Raw genomic sequence first — 22,434 nt, forward strand, 5'->3', positions numbered from 1 at the left:
CAGTGTTCAAAGGGTCAAATAAATTGACATTAGTTATGGCCCATTACAACATGTATCTATAATAAGTACAAAAAACAATTAGCTTGTACATGTGTTTCGTGATAGACAGCTTGAAAGTTCTGTTATTTTAAATAGTAGCATAGGGTTATGCATGATTAGTGAAACATTGCTCTACAAAACGCTGAAAGAAGTTATGCATTTTATATACAAGACAGGTGTACATTTTGAGGTTGTAATTGAGTACATAAAAATGGACGGATAACCAGTAAGTCAATCTTTCATTATTTTTGTTACAGGTAACGATTAACTTGTCCACAGGCAGTCTTTAAGGTAATGGTTTTGCCTCGTTTAACACGTGTAAAATATTTTGTTATAAACAAAAAAGTTTTATTTATTCTATAATAAACGTTTTGTTAACGATTTTATTGCTTAAGCTCCTAACGACGCACCCCTGGTGGCAAAACGTGGGGCTATAGCATTGTCATATTAGATGATGATCCGCACATGTCGCGCCCTTTAGCGGTAAGAAATGGAACATTGACTTTGTACTTTTTTGATAACATCACTCCACTATACATTATACACTATATCACTATATTAAAACAACCATCTCATTTCATTAGTAATCCACATATTCGATTTTTTTAAAGTTTTGTATAAATTGATTTAAAGTATATTTATATATATAGTTACCGATCAACGTTCTATAATAAACAGTTAAAATGATTTCAATATCAGTGTTAGGAATCTAAAATTACTGCAGCAAATAAGAAGCGAAGATTTTAAAATTACAGCAGCGAATAAGAAACGAGGATTTTGAAATTATTGCAGCGAATAAGAAGCGAGGTTATAGGTGCAGCGTCAAACAACACAAATCGACATAAGCTACTAAAAGTAATGTTAGATTTTAATATCTTTATTATTATTAAACAAACATAATGTAACTGATATTCTAAAACCACGTTATCATTTCAAAACTGATTATGCGTCGTATAAGTTCATGCGTACAAGTTCATGAGATGCTATTAACTTCCAGAGATGTAGAATAGATCAGTTGTGACTCGATATTTTTCTTAAAAAGTTAAAATTCTAGGCACGTTTAATTGTTTAAAGTATATTAAAATATTCTAATGGTTATTGTTGTCTGTTACTCACTTTAACTGTTTATTGAAGACTGATCAACGACCATGAAAGACACTCCACATTTTTTTACTTAGATTTACGTCATCTCCAGTAGTGTTAAAAATACTGTAAAACCTGATAAATACCACATGTGACTACTAGTTTACATATTTAAAAAAAGATCACGCCACCTACTTCATCTTTATTTATGATTAAATTATTTTTACTGTGTTTTATTATTTCCATGGCTTCTCTGACACTTTCATTTCTAGCTGTCACATTATTCAGTTGAGCTAAAACAATAGTTTTCTCCCATTTGTTGATATGACCAGTATAATTTATATATTCGGCTGGTGTATAGTTTTCTCTTTTGGTTTGTTTGTTTCTTTCGAATTTCGCGCAAAGCTGCACGAGAGCTATCTGCGCTAGCCGTCCCTAATTTAGCAGTGTAAGACTAGAGGGAAGGCGGCTAGTTATCACAACCCACCGGCAACTCTATATTTAACATATTAACTATTTTTAACACTAGACTTTTGAAACACACATCTAGTTCATAACTTCTAAATTAAAGACAACTTGCCCAGATGGCCCTCGGGTAACTTTGCGTGAAATTCAAAACAAACTAAATCCCACCTTTACAACCAGGATGTAGAAAATTAATACTGATCTGAACCGTTATATCGTGCTAAGCCTCGTTTTAAATTTTGATTTTGCGCTACCTTAAATGGAGTCAAACACTCTTAATTAAAATTAGAGAAATACTCGGTCTTTTGGCTGTACGATATGATAATATATGAACTTTGTAAGCCTGTCGTATCTGTTGGCTGTAACAAAAAAACTAACGAACAAATACGTTAAAGTGTTATTAATTTTCAGTTCAGTGATTTATTATTTTTGTGATTTATTTTTTTACTGATATGAAGGCGTAATAAACTATATATTCATACCGATTTTTCAACGATTCAGAAAATTAACCTTACTTAAAAAGATGTTTGTTTGACAATTTATTGTTTAATCTCAGTATAACTTTATTGTTATAAATTCTTTTATTGTTGCAGATGTTTTATATGATGAAGATGACGGTGGCGTCATTTCAAATGACGTTTGTGGAAGATTCAGGTATAAACATCTAACTCTTTGTAAAATGTATGTATTTATATACATTTGAAAGTAATGCGAATGACCAACGACGTTCTGTTACTTCACTTTTCTTTTTATGTTCTATAAATTCCACCACCTAGAAGTTTCATCGATTCTACTTGCTAATCACCAGGCGATTTTATTTTGTTTGATTTAAGCAGGGGTATATACATAGCAGTACTTAGTAATTTCCGTATCGCGTTGGTCTCTAGTTCATTATTGAATGCAAAACCGAGCACCTTTACGACTTCGCTTCTTAAAACACAAAATATATTGCTAATACTATCAACTCACATTTGTCCTTAAATGATGCCCAATGAGTCTCAGTTATCTAGAACTTAGTGTTAATTAACCAGCTGTGATGCTATTAACTTGAAATTATGAGTTAAGTTAGTTTTGTTTGAAAATAAATCTAGAGACATAAAGTACGGAAATTAAACATAGACTAGCTTACTTGTAAAATTACTTTATAAAGTTGTCATCCACGAACTGTGTAGAAAGACGTGAAATTCTGCACTTGAAAACAACCTAGTGTGCTTACGTGCGATCTCTTCAGAACTTTGCATTAGTACACGAAACGTAACAACAGCACGTTGTAGGATAGTATGTAGATATATATTTTTATATATACATTAAGTAGTGAAGTTTAGTGTTACCTGTTTAATCCACTATTAGAACCTATATGTAAAATTCACATGCAACGTGTCGAAATTCAAATTTAATGTTGTGTGGCCGAAACATAATTAGGTACATACACAATGTCGTGCTCGGTAATTTTTAACCAATTCTCACCAAATTATGAATAAAATAATTCTAACAAACTACATTTTACTTAATGTTTTTAAACGCTTTTAATTTAGTAAGAATAAATTAATCTTTAATATTTTCGTAGTATATAGGAAGATATAATCAGTTCTAAAATTAAGACAGTGGAATTTGGTCAACAGCAAACACTTATCTTAATATATACTTACTAAAACTTACGTTTGTACTTTCAGCTAACGACAACTTCTAAGAATCTATTCTATTGCAGTGTAACAAAACGTAGGTAAAGTGAAAATCGAACTAAGCCTTGCGAAATAAAAGTAAGTTCGTTCAATTCAGTGGAGAAGGCTTTCTCGGATAAAAGTATAGGTCCGAATTTTTTTAGTATTTTTTGAAGCAAAAATATGATAAAAATGGTACTGAGCTAAGATATAATAAATCAGTTACCTTCAGTATAGCAGAAGAAAATTTGTTCTGTGGAAGTATGGAGAGGTGTTTCTGTTGTTTTTAATGGGAAAAGTGACATCTAACCCTAGAGAGGACAAAACGATATGATTTATGGAGATCTCAGATGCTCTGATTAACCTTAAGAGGTAAGAAAAGTGGTTATAGATAACACGAATAACAGTGACAAATGTATGTGAAATTTAATTCATTTTCTAAATCTGATGGAGATTGAATAAAAACAAAAGACAAAACACGAAGTGAAACAAAATGTCAAGTGAATCTTTATTGATACAAAAAAATCAAACTTTCGAGTACACGAAGACAGTCTTTGAAAATTCTACGGTTATCATTCGCTGTATTTCAGTGCTGACTAGTGCTCCAGGGAAGGCTATATGGTGGTTGTCTGAATAGTGCTCCAGGGAAGGCTATATGGTGGTTGTCTGACTAGTGCTCCAGGGAAGGCTATATGGTGGTTGTCTGAACAGTGTTCCAGGAAAAGCTACGCGGTGGTTGTTTAAATGGGCAATCCTCACCTATATCAACATCGTGGCGAAAATGGTCACTTGACTCCGCAAACAAATCTACATATCCAACAAGCAAATATAAAGCACCACCAGCACTGTGTCATCAACCTCCAGGACTCTATCATCAACCAGACTTATTACAGTTTCAGCAAACGTTTTATTTCCATCACTGTAATAAACAGTGACAATCATACTACGTCATTGAACACTACTTGATGAATTTGAGGCACTACGACTTCTCACTCAACATGCACAGCTGAATTCCGTTGTACCTGGGTTTAATCTGGATTGTACTGAACTATCCACCCAGGAAATACAGTTTTTCTGTTGCTTAGACAGAGGTAGTTTGTAATTTCCATATAATCTCCAAACCCAGGATCCGAAAACCAGAACCAAGATAACTTTTCAATACAAATACAATTCACTTGTTTCTCAGGTAAAACTAGTTAGTAATTTCCATAACAGCTCAATCATCAATATTCTAACGCCAGAACACAGATCAGAGACAACCGTCTTCTTTCTTCTTTCAATAGCCAAAATCCAATAAGATCAACCAATGCTTTGGTGGCTCCGGTATCAATCACAAACTATAAACTTCAGGTCCATGTATTTTTAACAGTACATATTAAAAACCACCTAGCCATAGAAGTTCTGGACTCACCACTAAATGGTTTAAATGTAAGCTCACATTTTCATGACCCCCAAGGGCACGATCCAAATCCAGCTTGGACATCGTCAGTTTCTTACCAAACTGAGTTTTAATACAAATAAAAATGTCGTACAAAAAGCTGGTACCTCTTTAGCAAATAATGATAAACAAATTAAATACCTTTGTGGAGAAAGGTAATCTGATTAAAATTGAGGTACGAAACGGCTGTTCACAACATACAGTAGAGTCGCATTCCTCCAGAGCTTATACGATGTAAAAGTAATTGATTTTTCCACAACAAAAGGAAAATATATCCTTAAGGTGTCTCACAACTCGATACACTATCTCAGTCCCTGCAAAGATTACACAGCCTACAAATCTGTGTGGTTCTACAGAGATATTTCAAGGTAAGGCTTTAGAGATTGTATTTCAAACAAACCATAGAAATACGTTAACAATTAGAATTCGTTGCAGAACTGATTTATTTTCTTAATCTTATATGTTTGTACGTATGTGAAAAAATCCGAGAACTTTGGGTGACAAATTTAAGCTCAAAGAACGAGAAATATCATAATAAATTCTATTAATGTACGGTGAAAACCGGTAACGAAAGAACAACTACTACATTCATTATAGAAGGGAAGGTTATTTTCATAAATAAGGAGACGAGGCTTAGTTGTATTTTTATCATTACTTCTGTTTATAAGTTAGTAAAGGTACTTGTTAGAATATTTCGTGTTTGAAAAAATATATAGATCCATAAATCTTATTAGAACTGACTGATGTACATTTTGAATATCGTCTGTTCTAGAAGAGTGAATTTATGTAAACAATAACAAATATTTTTATGTCATTTGTTTACAATGGTAATTTTTCTACCTTTCAGTATACATGGCACTCGCAACTGTTGTTTGTAATCTTTCCCTATTTTGTGTTGTGTCTTCTGTTCTCCTGTTCATTGGAATTTGGCGGGTGAGTACAAAAGTATTCATTAAAATGTTTTTTCTCCGCAGAAGTGGTTAAATGACAGTTGGTTGAGCGGTTTATACTAGATGTGAAAATAATAAAAGTTTTCAAATCTTACTTTTCGAAGAAACCGTATTCAAAATGAAACTCATGTCAGTTACTCGCCCAGAAAACGAAAAATACGGAACCCAATAGAGAACAGTACTTTTGTGTTAAATTGATTTATTGAAGCAACGTGTTTTGTAACACCACAAAGTTACACAGAAGAGTTATTTGGAAATAAGTTTGACTTACGTGTAAACTATGCCGCTATATATTTTTTTCTCTTTTCAAAAATTATTTTTAGGAATGCTTTCAGTAAAAATAAACTGTCTGTAACATATTTATTGCGTTCATTCGTAATATCTAGACAAAAATATTTTAAAGTCGGTGAACGATACGTTTATGGATTGATTTAGTTAACAGACGATCGAACTAATTATTGATAAATTTATCGGATTTATAATGCGAGTATATCACAAATAAAATGCATTTACTATTTTCCCAGGTTCTATTCGATGGTTCATATAATGCGTTTTATTTATTTACTTTACAAACGAAGCGAAAACCATTAGTTCATACAAACTGAGAAGGGAAAGAAAAAGCGAAGTATTTGCTCAAAACATGTGTTTCAGAACTAGTGTTTTTGACGGAAAATAAAATGACCTGCTAAGAGCAGTTCCACGTGTAATAAAGCAGCACACAAAATGGATTGTTGTAAACGTAATGGAAAGCACAACGGTTACGTTTGGTTGTTTTTATTTCGCTGAAGCAATAGATGTTAAAATTCGACCACCTCTACAACATGTAACTCAACAAAGATCAAATTATAAGGTTCGTCATAAAATTTTCTCTTCATTCATATTTTGGTCATTCTTGAGCACAGAGCCACACATTAGATGACCTGTGCTTTGCCCACTATTGATATCGAAAACCTAGTTTTAACATTATAAGGCCTCGGCCTTTCTCTTGGGTGGCGAAGATAACGTAGTTGGTTTGCTCCATAAAACGCCAACCAATCAAACAACCATTCTCTTGGGCCTTAAAGGCATTATATTATAGAAACTTTTAACTGTAAAGTGTTATTATACGATTTGGTATATGTGTACAATATGTGTACAAGAATATAACTCTATAATAATAATAATACAACACAAACACTTGATATTAACAACAAAAAGGAGTGAATATTAAATAAAATACATTATCTATGTTTATTTTTCTTACTTAGACCAATCCGTGTATAATATAAACTTAATTACTGATGTTATCATTGTTAACCTTCTTTGGACTATTTGTAATATGGTGGTTACAATCAGACTAAATATTCTAGATATTAGTGTTTGCTTCAAGATTACATTTCAGTATTTTCTTGCCAGCCTAACCATCATCTTTTGTCCTTTTGTGAAAGAGTTGTAGTTGTTTTTAGGTACTTCAAGCAGAACCGCCACCACCAAAAAAGTTTGGAATTAGCTACACAGCGACTTGTTGATTTACTGATATAAAATTAAAGAAATTTGTATCAAATGTTTACTTTCTACCATTAACCTTATCTATAGATGGCTGTTTAATGCTTCACGGCAGCGACCAAAAAAGATTTATTCTATTGAGTTATTATATGTTCCCTTTTCCACTTTGTTTATCTTACCCTGAAACCCTTGCATACTTCAGAAAAGTGAAATGTTATGTTATTTAGTAAAGGTGAAATACTTTATCTGATACCAGTATTTACAGAGCTTGGCTGCTTGTCAGGGTTTTTGCCACCTACCATCCATAAAACACAATGATCAGCAGCTGACAAATAATTTCTTGACGACACTGAATATAAGGTGTATGATGCACGTACTTCCAATGACAATAAGTATACAGACAAACGTGAACGCTACATCCATGTTTGTTTTCTTGAACGGGGACATTTGTTTGTCCATATATTGCTCAGCTGATTGATTAACTATTCTCTGTGTTTGCGTTTTTTTATAACAAAGCCATATCGGACTATCTGCTGAGCCCACCGAGGGAAATCGAACCCCTGATTTTAGCGTTGTAAATCCATAGACTTACCGCTGTACTAGCGCGGGACTATTCTCTGTCTACTGAACATAACCAGTAAGTGTATGTATTGGCTTTACTGTAACATGATACTGCAGTGGTGGATTTGGAGAGGGGGCATGACTAAGTTGGCTAGCTATAATGTTTAAAAATATATAAAAAGGGGTATAGTCACCACCACCCCAAATCTGCCAATGAACGAGGTGGAATTAAACAAATATTACAATGAAAACAAATCTGTCTAGCATAATTAAGCATGTTTGATGATCTTTCTCGTGCTCATAAAGTAAATTACAATTCACAAATTATGCACACAAGAGAAACGTTATAGCCATTCTTAGTAAAATGATTTTACAAACTTTAATAATAGAACCGTGAAACAAGCTCTATACTTCTAAAGTCAGTAAATGACGTTTCGTTAACTTCATGTGAAAATATAAATAAACATCAATATATGTGTTTCTGTGTATCTGTTCCTTGTACATTTCTCAGTCACTCAGCACCAAACTTTACACAGTGATAAGGATGACATGAGAGAGGTCATGGGGATTCGTCCCCCTCATCCAGTTTCATATTGATGGAAATCTTTTTAAAGATTTCTTTTCAGTACTGATAACTTCAACTATTTTCATTATTAGTGTTTATTATGTCAATGATAAAAAATAAAAGTACAATTTCTTTGTTACAAACTAGTTTTTATTTCGCCTGTACAACGGCCGGATACTCCAGTTCGTTTTCATTTTTTTCCATCTACTATTTCAAACGTATCTGGCGAGTGTACAATACTGGATAAATTTTTCTCAGATGAGAAAACAGTGTCTATGATATTACTTTTGAAAATATCTTTCGTTTTTTTAGTTTGGGGGGGGGTGTTTTTGTGCTGTACGAGATAAAAAGCAGAGAAAAAGTTGTTTTCGTATCTGTTAAAAGTTGGTTTATTTCAACACAACCGCCTACAGTTTTCTGAGAACTTTGTCCGTCTGTTACAATCTATCTTTTCTTTTCTTAGCAGTTTATTTACGCCCGGCATGGCCAGGTGGTTAAGGAACTCGACCTTGCAATCCGAGGGTTGTGGGTTCGGATATCCATCACACCAAACATGCTCGCCCTTTCAGCAGTTGGGACGTTATAATGGTATGGTCAATCTCACTATTCGTTGGTAAAAAAGTAGCCCAAGAGTTGCCGGTAGTTCCCTCTAGTCTTAAACTGCTAAATTAGGGACGGCTAGCGCTGATAGCCCTCGTATAGCTTTCGCGAAATTCTAAAACAAACAAACAAACAGTTTATTCTCTCTAGCTTGTATAACATTCCACGTTTCACCCTTTAGTTGAATGATTTTCAAATTGGGTTGTATAAACTATTTCATGGTTTGAATTCTTTTCATGTCCATTACAAATACTGTCTCTCAGTGTACTTGGAATTTTACGCAACATACTTTCTGATCCGGATCATGAAAATCTCGTGGAAAATTTAATTCTGGAAAATTGCTATAAAATTCATAAAATTTCGCCCTCAGAATTTCGCAAAGGTAAGATACCTTAAGTTAAAACAGTGATAAGATTATGATTCTTTTAGTGCAAGAATATAACTTTTCAAAGGTATTTTTAGTCACTTCTCCCAAAAGAATAAATCTTTTAGAAAATACCTGGCATTGTTTCGCAAAATAGTGACCTGTAGGTAAAATAATCTAGCTCTATTTAACATAAATGTATTTCAAAATTGATTTAAATACCATCGAAAGTCTTGGAATGTGAATCAGTCAAATGTAGTGTATATCTATTTTGTAATATCTCTTCCCTCCAACTTTTCTACCCACTATTTTACATTATTAAGAGTAAACTTCCATCAGTCTGTAACCATTATTTCTGGAATGGCAGTCTATATGTTTTTTTTGTTGTTTTTTTTAATTTCGCGCAAAGCTACTCGAGGGCTATCTGCGCTAGCCGTCCCTAATTTAGCAGTTTAAGACTAGAGGGAACTACCGGCAACTCTTGGGCTACTCTTTTACCAACGAATAGTGGGATTGACCATCCCATTATAACGTCCCAACTGCTGAAAGGGCGAGCATGTTTGGTGCGACCGGGATTTGAACCCACAACCCTCGGATTACGAGTCGAACGCCTTAACACGCTTGGCCATGCCGGGCCCGGCAGTCTATATTAACTATTAAGTGCGTGGAATAATATTAAACATACTTTTAAATATCTTAGAAAGAACCGATGGTGACTAGAGCCTGTATATAACAGAAAACCATAGATTAACAAAATATATATGCCTTGAAGTTATTCTTTGTTCTATAGCCCTAATCGAGGAATTCTACGGTTATTCGTAAGCAAAACGTCCCCCTCCGGTACAGCGGTAAGTCTTCGGATTTACAACGCTAAAATCAGGGGTTCGATTCCTCTTGGTGAACTCAGCAGATATCTCGATGTGGTTTTGCTATGAGAAAACACATACGTAAGCAAAACCAACTTCATGTTGAGCGGTAACTTTGTTACCTCGGACGTGAACCCATTGATAAATATGGTGTACATTTCTTCCATTGGAAGTATGATCTGCTGATACAGGTAAGTCAATCACCCACCACATCAGTTCCAGTATTTCCAGTTATCTATACATTTTGCTCCTGTTTGGTGGTTACCTTCTGGTCATAATTTAGTTTATTTAAAGAGCAGTCTTCCACAGAAGTTTCTGTTGTTTATTACCAGAGATCGTGCAAAAAACGTCTTATTTATTGCGTGTTTGTAAGGCCACATTTGTGTATTATTTGAGACCACAAATCGTCTGAATGTCTGTAACATTTTTGTAAGAGCTTATTGGCTAGCCTCAATGCTTAAATCACGAAATGAAAGTTGTATCATTTCAAACTAAGATTTATTTCAAGAAAGTTTCTTCAATATTTAGTAGAGCTTAAAACGTTATACCATGAATCATTCATTCTTACATCTACTGGAAAATTAATATTCGAGTTAGATCATGATTTTTTTACAACTCAATTTGAAGATTCGTATGTTAGCATAAAGATTAGTTTCCATATTTTAACAGCGAGTCTCTACGTGAACAAATATAATTTGCTGTCTCTCGTGAAGTACTCTCTACTAGGATAAACTACAGTTTCTGTGTATTGTAAATTACTCTCCACTAGGATAAACTACAGTTTCTGTGTATTGTAAATTACTCTCCACTAGGATAAACTACAGTTTCTGTGTATTGTAAATTACTCTCCACTAGGATAAACTACAGTTTCTGTGTATTGTAAATTACTCTCCACCAGGATAAACTACAGTTTCTGTGTATTGTAAATTACTCTCCACTAGGATAAACTACAGTTTCTGTGTATTGTAAATTACTCTCTACTTAGATAAACTACACTTTCTGTGTATTGTAAATTACTCTCTACTTAGATAAACTACAGTTTCTGTGTATTGTAAATTACTCTCTACTTAGATAAACTACAGTCTCTGCTAGGATAAAATGTAATTCCACATATTATGGACGAACTTATGCCAGAATAATTGTTCTTTATCGTATAATGTGAACCATCCTGTGCTATCACAAACGTCTATAACTTTGTACCATGTTATCAGACTTTATTTTTTAAATCAACAATCAAACGAATCTGGTTGACAACTCTTAAAGTGCTAGTCTCATCGTTGACTCTCTGACTCGAGAAAGTTAGTTTATCTTATTATCGAAATAATCTTCTGTAAGACTAACAAAGTTCTTTAGTCTTTGGTTTCATAAATATCTGTTTATCTAATAAACTGTCTACTCAGTATTTCAATTCACTTGGTTGACTTTAAATAGAAACGTTGAGCCAAAGATAAGTACTTAGTGAAGTTTTTGTTTGATACTGAACGTATTTGGTAATTACTTTTCTATTCAGAAATGTGAAGACAAGGTCTTTAGATTAGTTACTGCTCAAAGCTATAAGGACGGGAATGCTATTTCACACGTCGTCATTGTTGAGTCCAGAAATGAAACAAAAATATAAAGAAAGTTGAATTAATATAGTGTTGAAAGTATAACATCGATTCTATAGTGCCATCTTGTGTCTGTATTCTGAACCTTAACGGCATTTTGTACGTGACACATGAATTAAACAGTCAAATCAAACACAGTGACGCATGAGTTTGTTTGTTTGTAGTTAACCACAATGTTATACGATGGGCTCTGTTAACCCTACTCTGTCTAACGTACATAACCAGTAAGTGCATGTATGTGCTTTACTATGGTAGGATGTATACCATTGTTTGTTTGTTTTGGAATTTCGCACAAAGCAACTCGAGGGCTATCTGTGCTAGCCGTCCCTAATTTAGCAGTGTAAGACTAGAGGGAAGGCAGCTAGTCATCACCACCCACCGCCAACTCTTGGGCTACTCTTTTACCAACGAATAGTGGGATTGACCGTCACATTATAACGCCCCCACGGCTGGGAGGGCAAGCATCTTTTGGCGCGACTCGGGCGCGAACCCGCGACCCTCAGATTACGAAGCGCACGCCTTAACGCGCTAGACCATGCCAGGCCGATGTATACCATCAGAGGAGTTTAGATGATGCATAACCTGCTTTGATTTATTAAGAAGAACCACAAACACCAGCTGATACTGTAGTAACGTACCGTTGTGCCACTGGAGAGAGACACGTGTGTTAAGTAATCACGTCAGACACAGTGATGCATGAGTTAAGTAATCAAATTAAAGACAGTGAAACACAACTTAAGCAGTCAGATCAAAGACGGTGACACAAGAGTTAAATAGTCAGATCAGAGACAGTGACATATGAGCTAAATACTCAGGTCAAAGACAGTGACATGTTAGTTAAGCAGTTGAATAGTGACAACTAAATTAAACAGATCAGAGACAGTGACAGTATTACTAACCAATGCCAGAGTATAAGAACCCTAAAACATAGTGAATTTACTTCTGACAACTGGCAACACGAAGAAATGAAATATATATGGAAAAGTAAAATGTCTATCAAAATTTATGTTTCTGTGTTTCTCTGTCTGATGTGATGGCTAGAAAATTTCCGTGAGTTGTGCCAAAATTTAATCATGTCAAGACTTCTATTACCATCAACTTGCACGTGTATCACATGGACATAAAATTTTGGCGGAAAAGAAGGAGTAAATCTCTTCTAATCTATAAGCATCTCTAACAAAAAAAGGAGTAAATCTCTTCTAATCTATAAACATCTCTAACAAAAGAAGGAGTAAATCTCTTCTAATCTATAAACATCTCTAACAAAAGAAGGAGTAAATCTCTTCTAATCTATAAACATCTCTAACAAAAGAAGGAGTAAATCTCTTCTAATCTCGAATTGTTTTATAAACATCTCGAATTGTTTTTTAACGAGAAAAACAACTTAAACCTAACGCTCGTAATAGAATCACGGCTGAAGTTTAAGCCGTTATGAACATTCAACCATTTGCGTTAAATGAAGCTCATTTAAAATAGGTTGTTAGAAGATTAGATATGTTAGAACTAAATGCGTCCCGTCTCATACGACGTCGTATTAATAATAGACAAATTTACTTGCACAGTTCGTTCTACTTTCAGACACGCCATGATTTCATATAGTACGGCACGCAACTTACCAAGAAGCGGGAAGTAAACCTTGTAAGCTTACAAAATGAATAAAAAAATAACATTAAGCGCGCACTGTACTACATTAGGTGAAACATATGTTATAAGGTTACAGTGTGCAGCTAAAATAAGAATTAACACGCACCGTCAACATCAGGGGTGTGTGTTTTTTTATAGCAAAGCCACATCGGGTTATCTGCTGACCCCACCAAGGGGAATTAAACCTCTGATTTTAGAGTTGTAAATCCGGAGACATACCGCTGTACTAGCGGAGAGCCAACATCAGAGGAAGTATGCTTTGTAAGTTTACAGAATGAAACTGAAATAACGAAAAATACGCACCGTTTTTAAACAAAGAAAGTATAATTTCTAAGTAGATGTTTAAATAATGAATAAGTATTCATATGGTTGGAGTTTGTTTCATACGTTCTTGTTTGTGCAAAAACATATAATACAAAGGATCTGTAGCAGAAAAACTTAAAATATATATTTTAAACACAGACGTAAGTACAATGCGTAACTAAATTTTTAAATGCATATATTATTTTTTTCTATCAAAAAGGTTTAATTCCTTTTACCCTAAAACTGTTTAATAACCTTTTTTTTGGGAGTAGGGTTTGTAAATAACAAAACTTGCCGATTAGTATATAATTTTATAAGCCTAGACAACTGGAAAACTAATAAGGGAATGATCGAATAGCGTGACTTATCCACGTAACACCTATAAAATCGATCTTATTTCTCATATTCGACCTCCTTCGGTAGAGGGCTCTCTCACTGAAGCTCGTGATCGTCACTGCTTTCGGGCAATCGTCTGCGTCAAATTTCATTTCTGTTCATATAAATAAAAAAAAAAGAAGCATTTTCTTAGTGTATAAAATGATCTGTTTTTATATCAATAATTCTATATTTTAAAGACGATAATTAATATTAATGCATAAACATATTGTTTGTGGAAACGGCTTTAAAGTCATTATGACAAAAACCTTTACACTGGATAGGTGAAGTGAAGAAAAAGTGTCATTGGCCACTGTTAAGTTTTTCACGTCACACAGTCGCATATTTAATAAATACACTTATTATTTCAAGAGAGGTCCAATGCAGTCTATACTTTGATCGACATGTGTTATTGAGGTATCTTAGTTTTAGAAAATTCCACTAGAGAGACAGATAAGCCATTGTGATGACTATGCATTTTGTCTTCTTACAGTTATTACTCTAAACCCTTATTCTCGTTTTCAAGCCCAGGTGGTCAGGGCGGAGCACTCGTAATTTGAGGGTCACGGGTTCAAATTCCTGTCACACCAAACACCATGCTCACAATTTCAGCCATGGAAGCATTATAATGTTACGGCCAATCCCACTAATCGTTGGTAAAAGAGTAGCCCAACAGTTGGCGGTGGGTAGTGATGACTACCTGCCTTCCCTCTAATCCTACACTGCTAAATTAAGGACGAATAGCGCAGATAGCCCTCTTGTGGCTTTGTGTAAAATTAAAAAAAAAGAAATTTGATTTCAACAACAAGTTTATACAACTTACTTTTCAGCTTTTCTTCTGAATCATCTAATAAAAATATGTCATCAGTACAACACGAGCTGTTTTGTCATCAGGATAACACGAGTCATTGTGTCATCGGAATAATGCGAGTTGTTATGTTTTACATCAGTATAACGGTGGCTGTTGTCTCATCACATCAACATAACACAAGTTGTATTGTGTCATCAGTATAACACGAGTTGTTCAGATTCAGCTCTGGTGAATTTTCGATCTATCCTAGGATTTTCTTACTGTGCAAATTAAGCAAGTTGTGTAAAGACACCATCTTACCTCTCTCAAGTATTTACCATTAATATCTATTTCATCCTCAATTTTCATTAACTCCGAATGCTTTGCTGTATCTAAAGCGTTGGTATAATCAATAAAACAGAATAATAGGTTATCTTCATATTCTATTGCTCTCTTAGAAACCATTCGTGCCATTTCTTGTACCACGAACGTCAATAAAAATCACAGTAAATTTTTGCAACCTTTGGTATTTTCTACTTCTAGCTGTCACCCTCAACAACTTTATTAGGACCTTTGTCACATGACTCATTAAATTGATGGTTTAGTGACGTCCACATTCAGTGGCTCCAGGTTTATTGTGGAGCGAATTAAAGATCGATTTACTGATATCCTAGTGCATTTAACCACTTTCATAAATCTCATTAATCATCGTCTTGAAATTTTTCTGCATTAAATACTTCCAAATGTTTTACTTGTTCCACTACTATTTCATCTGGTCCTGTAACCTCATTGGTTTTCATTCTATGAATAACTTTTCGTACTTCTGACTTAAGAATTTCAATCCGTCCATGTTCTTCTGAACAGATGGCTTTTCTGTATGACTGTCGTGGATTAAACCAGTTTTTCCTTTTTTTTATTATTACACACTGATTAATTTTACTTATACTCTTCTATACTACAAGTTTTCATCTTTCTTTGGTCCTCCATGAGTTCAAGGACTTCCCCCATCATTCATTTGTGTTTCGTGTTTCTTTTGCCCTAATTTTAATGAAATGACAAACACACGGTTCTTTAAGATATTTATATTTAGATGTACAAGACATCTAGTGATTTAACTAACAATTTCTCGAGGGCCTGGCATGGCCAAGCACGTAAGGCGTGCGACTCGTGATCCGAGGGTTGCGGGTTCGCGCCCGCGTCGCGCTAAACACGCTCGCCCTCCCAGCCGTGGGAGCGTTATAATATGACGGTCAATCCACTATTCGTTGGTAAAAGAGTAGTCCAAGAGTTGGCGGTGGGTGGTGATGACTAGCTGCCTTCCCTCTAGTCTTACACTGCTAAATTAGGGACGGCTAGCACAGATAGCCCTCGAGTAGCTTTGTGCGAAATTTAAAAAACAAACAATTTCTCGAGATATTTATTTTTATTTTCCTACTTTCCTAAAAAATAAAATACTTTAGAACCCCAATTTAATTCTATGGTATATTTAGATATAATGTATATTAAGTTTGAAAATCATTTTATCATTAATGTAAACGACCAACCATGTCACAAGTAATTACTCAATTCTCGAACATCACATTCATAAAATATCTCTGTGAACAGAGAGAAACGTGTTAGTTTTCCATTTTCATGGTTTATAGAATTATGTTCATTTTCAGAACGTGGAGATTTCACGTTCATCCGCAACCCCTTCTGGAATAAAATGCTATTAAACTGTTTTAAAATTAAACAGCATTTTAACAACCTCATTATCCGAACTTTCATACATATTTCAACCATTAACTTAAGTTTACCATTAGTTCCATAATAGTAAATTGAGAGCTAAAGTTTCAATTTATACTCGAACCATATCTTGATTTCTGCATATTAATTACATCATATACAGGAATTTTATACATATATACACACACAAAATGTATATATGTATATGTTAATAAAAGGAATGAGGTATTGCAAAGTCTGCAATAGAGGAAAACGAAATTACATGTAACATAGTAAACCTTTCTTAATGATTTTATTGTATTTGCTTCGCGGCCGAACCAAACTAACATTGCAAACATTCACAATATGTAAACCTGGTTATTTAATATTCTTTTACAAAAACTTTATGAAGTAAAACAGAAGTAATATTTCTCTTGAGCGATTTGCTATGGCTCTTTGTGTGTACAAACGGCATGTCTTTTAATATTAGAACTAATAGTACCTCAGATAATATGATTGTAAATAACGGTGACTTGTGACTAGGCCTAAAACCGTCTATAATACTAGACATAACGATCATTTTTTTCTGTTCTTTTGTTTCGCCTCCAGTGTTCTAAGATGTCTATTTTGAATTTTCCTTGCACCTTAAAAAATAATATGTTGACAGATGTTTTTGACCCAGTTCCTAAAAAGGCAAGAAATTCTTAATTTACAAAAAAAAAAAAAGACCTTTAATACAAATGTTAAGATGTTTGTTTTCCATATTGCGTTGGAATATTAAGCCACTCGTGCGTTCTAGCTCACTAGTTCAAAATTTGGAATATATACACGTATTTTATATCTTTTTATGAAATTCAGAAGCATACAAACATATATTGTTCTGTCTGGTTAAACCTTTTTACTTTGTAGTATATATTCACGCTATTAGTAAGAAACACATTGAATTTGTATACTTTACATATACAATAATTTAGGGTATCATCAAACTATTCTGTGTCATCCACTAAACTAAGCTTTAAAATAAAACACTGTGAGCTAGCCCTTATCATTTCAATATATATTAAGCCTTTTATTAAATTTCATCAAATTGATTGCCACTTCAACAACATTGTAAGCCTGGCCACCATATTAGAACAAGATTCAGATGTCTTAGTTGAAAATTAATCTTATCTGCCAAAATTTATATTTGTAATCTCTAGTCCTACAATTTTCACTATTAATCACAAAAAATTGTGATGTATCAATAATATCAAATCCCTGAACAATTTTAAAAATCATTGTGCATTAACAATATCAAATTCCTCATCAATTTTAAAAATTAAAAATCATGATACGTCAGCAATATAAAACCCCCAACAATCTCACAAATTATGATGAATGAACAATATCAAACCCCCAACAATCTTACAAATTATGATGAATGAACAATATCAAACTCCTCAACAATCTTAAAAATCATGATGCATCGACAATATCACCTTTTGTAACAATTAAATACCTCAAAAGGTTATCCATAACTCTTCTTTTTTTTAAAAAAAGAGAAAGGATCAAAGATCTCAGTCTGCCCTCACACAACAAATTTTCCATTGTAGGTACTATCTTAATAGTGTTATTGTGAACAATTTCCAACAGTTTAATATTCTTCCAATGTCAAAAACATAAGAATGATTGTAATACTCCAAATATTATCTAACCAATAACATGTAGTGACATTAAAACCTCTTCAGACTTGTATTTAATGTTTTTGTATATAAAACCTAAAATCCAATTTTCTGTCCCACTAGCAGCATCACACTGCAATGATGGCTTAAGACAGTTATCAATTAGAGCACCGAGATCCTATTCTTCCATAATACTCTTAAAGTTATTTCTATCAAATTATACTTAAATTTAAATTAAATCAAAAATACTCTAGGTGTGGAAAGAAAGCTTGGTCAATAAAGAATTGAATGTGTCACTTAGAGAAATGAAATCAAAATTAGCAGTCAAACTGGTAGCTACTTTATAGCATTGATAAAAATAATTTTCCAGTAAATATTTATTTATTAGTTAATTAGATCATGTATTTTGTTTTACCTACCATCGTGACTTTTTGCATAGTTGTGCGTAACAGGTTTGGTCAAAATGGAGTGGTTTATGTTGAACAGCTTTGCAAAGCATTTCTTCTTGGAATTTCAAAACCTTTTCCACCTCTTAAAAAAAATCTAATAAATATATAACAACCAGGTCGATTTTTATCACCTCGTTTCAAAAGGTGTTTTCTGGCACTTGCTGCCTATTCAAGAAGTTACAGAAATATTAGAAAATGGTTCAAAGACTCTTTTACAGTCCTAACAGTTTGGTTGCCCTTAAAGCATTTTAAATAACTCTTTGCTAATGATTTTTAAATTTTCAGCCAATAGTTTTTTCTATAATCTTTTGTTTGACCAAGTTCTTTGATTTTCAATTCAAATTTCTTAAATTTATAAATATTTTCTTAATTTTTTACTTTGTATCCATTGATAGTCAACCTGGATTTTCGCTTGTATCCATTTTATAAACAAATGAATTATAGTTAACATTCAAGAATTTATTTTTAAATATTCTTCGCTTTTCAGATAATTATGGTCTCCTATTTCAAAATGTTTTTGTTAATTTAAAACAAATTTTTTTATTAATTTTCATATCTACCAAAACATCGAATCTAATTGTGCAATGATTACTTAAACCTAAGTTTTTTCACGACCTTCACCCTGTGAGCTATTTTTATATTAGAAGTTCACAATAAATACAAAATAACATTGCTTCTAGTAAGTAGCATCTTGAGCAATTTACAAAATTTTTTCTTCCTCATTAATCAGTGACGAGAAAAACCACTTGTGGAGAAAAATATATATGTAAAACGGCTGGTTTGGTTTGAGAAAATTTTTTATTCAGAGGAGCGAACAACGTTTTGACCTTCTTCGGTCATCGTCAGGTTCACAAAGAAAGAAAGATAATTGACAGATAGGTGACCACACGTTTGAGGGGGGTTGTATAACTGAGTGTAGGAATGTAGAGGGCGTGCTTAGATGTTTGATTATATTTATTAATATAGGTATAAAGGTGTTCCTTTGTATTGGTTTATTTTAGGCTTGAGTTGTTGTATAAGTAAGGCTTCTTTAATTTTGCGTTTGTTTATTAACACAGCATTACATCCACCACTATACTGGTACAGATATGTAGACGACTCGGTTGTGGGATTCACATCTACAGAACACACACTTAATTTTTTCAATCACGTTAACTCTACACATCACAACACTAACTTCACATGTGAACAGGAGGAAAGATATGAAATATCATTTCTTAACCTCAAAATTACAAGAACCGATACACAATTTAAAACAGATATCCACCGAAAAATCACCCATACCAGACTATACATTCCTTGGGACTCAGCACATGAAACAAAACAAAACTCAACATACTAAGAAACCAAATAAACACAGCCATAAAACTATGCTCACCTGATAACATTAACAACGAATTAGACAAAATAAAACAATACTTCATCAACATCAATAAGTTTCCTCCACAAACCATAGAAAACATTAGACACACCTAGACAAAAAGCAAAATCAACTAACAAAAGTTAATATACCCCACGAATAAAAAAATCACGAAAGCATTTACTGCTGCATACCATATATATTCCCGACATCAGCAGAAAAATAACCAACATTTGGCAAAAACTAGTAACAAAATATGACATTACAGTTAGTACGAAATTTATTCAAAAACCAAGCTCAAAACTAGGGTCTATACTGTGTAAAAACTACACTGACAAACACCACACCAACATTATTTATAAAATACAATGTGATAAGTTCCACGACTTCTATATTAGAGAAACAAGTAGAAAAATGAAAACCAGATTTAAAGAGCATAAAAAGTCACCTTCACACGTTTTCGAACACTGCAAATCAAATAAACACAACATAACCATAGAAAACACCAAAATACTAAATAAAGAAACAAACATAAACAAACGCAAGATTAAAGAAGCCTTACTTATACAACAACTCAAGCCTAAAATAAACCAATACAAAGGATCACCTTCATACCTATATTAATAAATATAATCAAACATCTAAGCACGCCCTCTACATTCCTACACTCAGTTACACAACCCCCTTCAAACATGTGGTCAGCTATCGGTCAGTTACTTCTTTCCTTCTTTGTGAGCCTGACGATGACCGAAGAAGGTCGAAACGTTGTTCACTCCTCTGCATAAAAAATTTTCTCAACCTAAACCAGCCGTTCTTACATATATATTTTCCCCTTATTGTTTACCTCTAACATTCCCCAGTCTGTATGTCTGAAATTAAATTATCCCATAATTATAACATCATTAACAACTGAATTATTTATGCCACTCTATAGTTTTATCAACTAAAAGCCTTCTTCCCTTACAAATCCAAATAGATTCAACCACATTGTTGTTAGTGTACATGTCATTACTTTGAAAAGGCTTAGCTCACATTCCACATATAAAACCATTCCTCCTCATCTTTTAGTACCATATCCTTTTTAAAATAACCTATTATCCCGTATTTCAAAGAAATTCCTGACTTTAAGGTTGTCTCCATTTAACCAGGTTTCATATATTCCCATTAAATTAAAGTAATTTATTCCGAATGGGGTTATAAAGCCATCTATTTTATTATTTATGCTTCTAGTAAGACAATAACAACAGTTTAGGCTACCACTATACCTCGTTCTTACGCTATACCTTTATCTGCCTCTCATTTTTTTCTTCACTATTCTGGCCCTCACCACTCTCTAGTCCTGGTTTAAAACTATCTTTATAGTTGAGTTTACAGTCCTTACCCCATTTAAACGTGAGCCATCTTTTCAAAATAGCTCCCTCTTTTTATTGAAGTGATCCTACAAATCCAACCAGTAAACCTTACATGTTAACTTAATTCTGGCATTCACTCCTAGCAACCTACTTATAATTTCATCCCCATGACTAAGTTTTGGCAGTAGTTTTGACGGAATTTGTGACATGATAAGCAGAGTTAATAAGTTAATTTTTTCGGATAGTGCAGATATCCGTCCATAATTTATCAGTGTAAGACTAGAGGTAAGGCATCTCGTTATCACCAGCTTCCACCAACTTTTGTGTTACTATTTTACCAACGAATAGTGGGATTGACTGAAATGTTATATCGCCCCCACGGCTGAAAGGGCGAGAATGTATGATGCGACAGAGACTTAGTTCGTATTTCTATTATGAAGCCTCAGCTGTCCACAATTTCCAGTGGCTTATCTGCGGATTTGCAACGTTAGAAACCGGCTTTCTATATCCCTGGTGGGAATAGCACGAATAACCACTTCTGCTTAATTCGCACAAAAAATGAATAAAAATTTCTCCATTGATCATAAGACTTATGTTTTTATCACTATATAGCACCTACATCAATAATTTCATGTTTAAAATTAATTTTTAATTTGATATCATATTTATTTTTTTTCCATTTTATTCAAAGTTACTTGCAAATGATTTTTTTAGGAAAAACATTGATTTGGACATGATTATACACTTATATTTTTATGCACACTTTTCTTATACTCAAATAAGCGGTCATATATCTCGACGATAAGTTTGTGGTTGAACTTTGGGTTTCAATACCCGTTGTGGCCAAAGCACAGACAGTCGACTGTGTAGTTTCGTGCTTACAAACAATCAAACCTAACTCTAATAAATCCAATTTTCTGTTGGTTTGGACAACAAAATAATGTAAATAAATTCTTATACGTAATTATTTAATTGCACTAAAATTTATCCAACGTATGTGAATGGTTGCTGACTATGTCGCACCTTCCATGCATAAACGGTGGGTTGTATCCCTACTGCAATGTGGGTTCTACTTTCGCAGTTACCTCCCAAACTTAGGATACATTTTATAA

At 33.6% G+C, this 22,434-nt stretch overlaps 1 protein-coding gene across 1 annotated transcript in view; it reads left to right on the forward strand.

Annotated features, from left to right (window-relative positions):
• The window catches only part of LOC143244396 (uncharacterized), a 54,378-nt gene that overhangs the window by 20,400 nt on the left and 11,544 nt on the right, over positions 1-22,434 (forward strand). Inside the window, exons 2-3 of the mRNA XM_076488982.1 lie at positions 2,181-2,241; positions 5,534-5,619. Coding sequence (XP_076345097.1) covers positions 2,181-2,241; positions 5,534-5,619 — 147 coding nt within the window. The remainder of the gene's footprint in view (positions 1-2,180; positions 2,242-5,533; positions 5,620-22,434) is intronic.

The sequence above is a fragment of the Tachypleus tridentatus genome, chromosome 2 (assembly GCF_004210375.1).
Source record: "Tachypleus tridentatus isolate NWPU-2018 chromosome 2, ASM421037v1, whole genome shotgun sequence".
NCBI classification, from domain to species: Eukaryota; Metazoa; Arthropoda; class Merostomata; order Xiphosura; family Limulidae; genus Tachypleus; species Tachypleus tridentatus.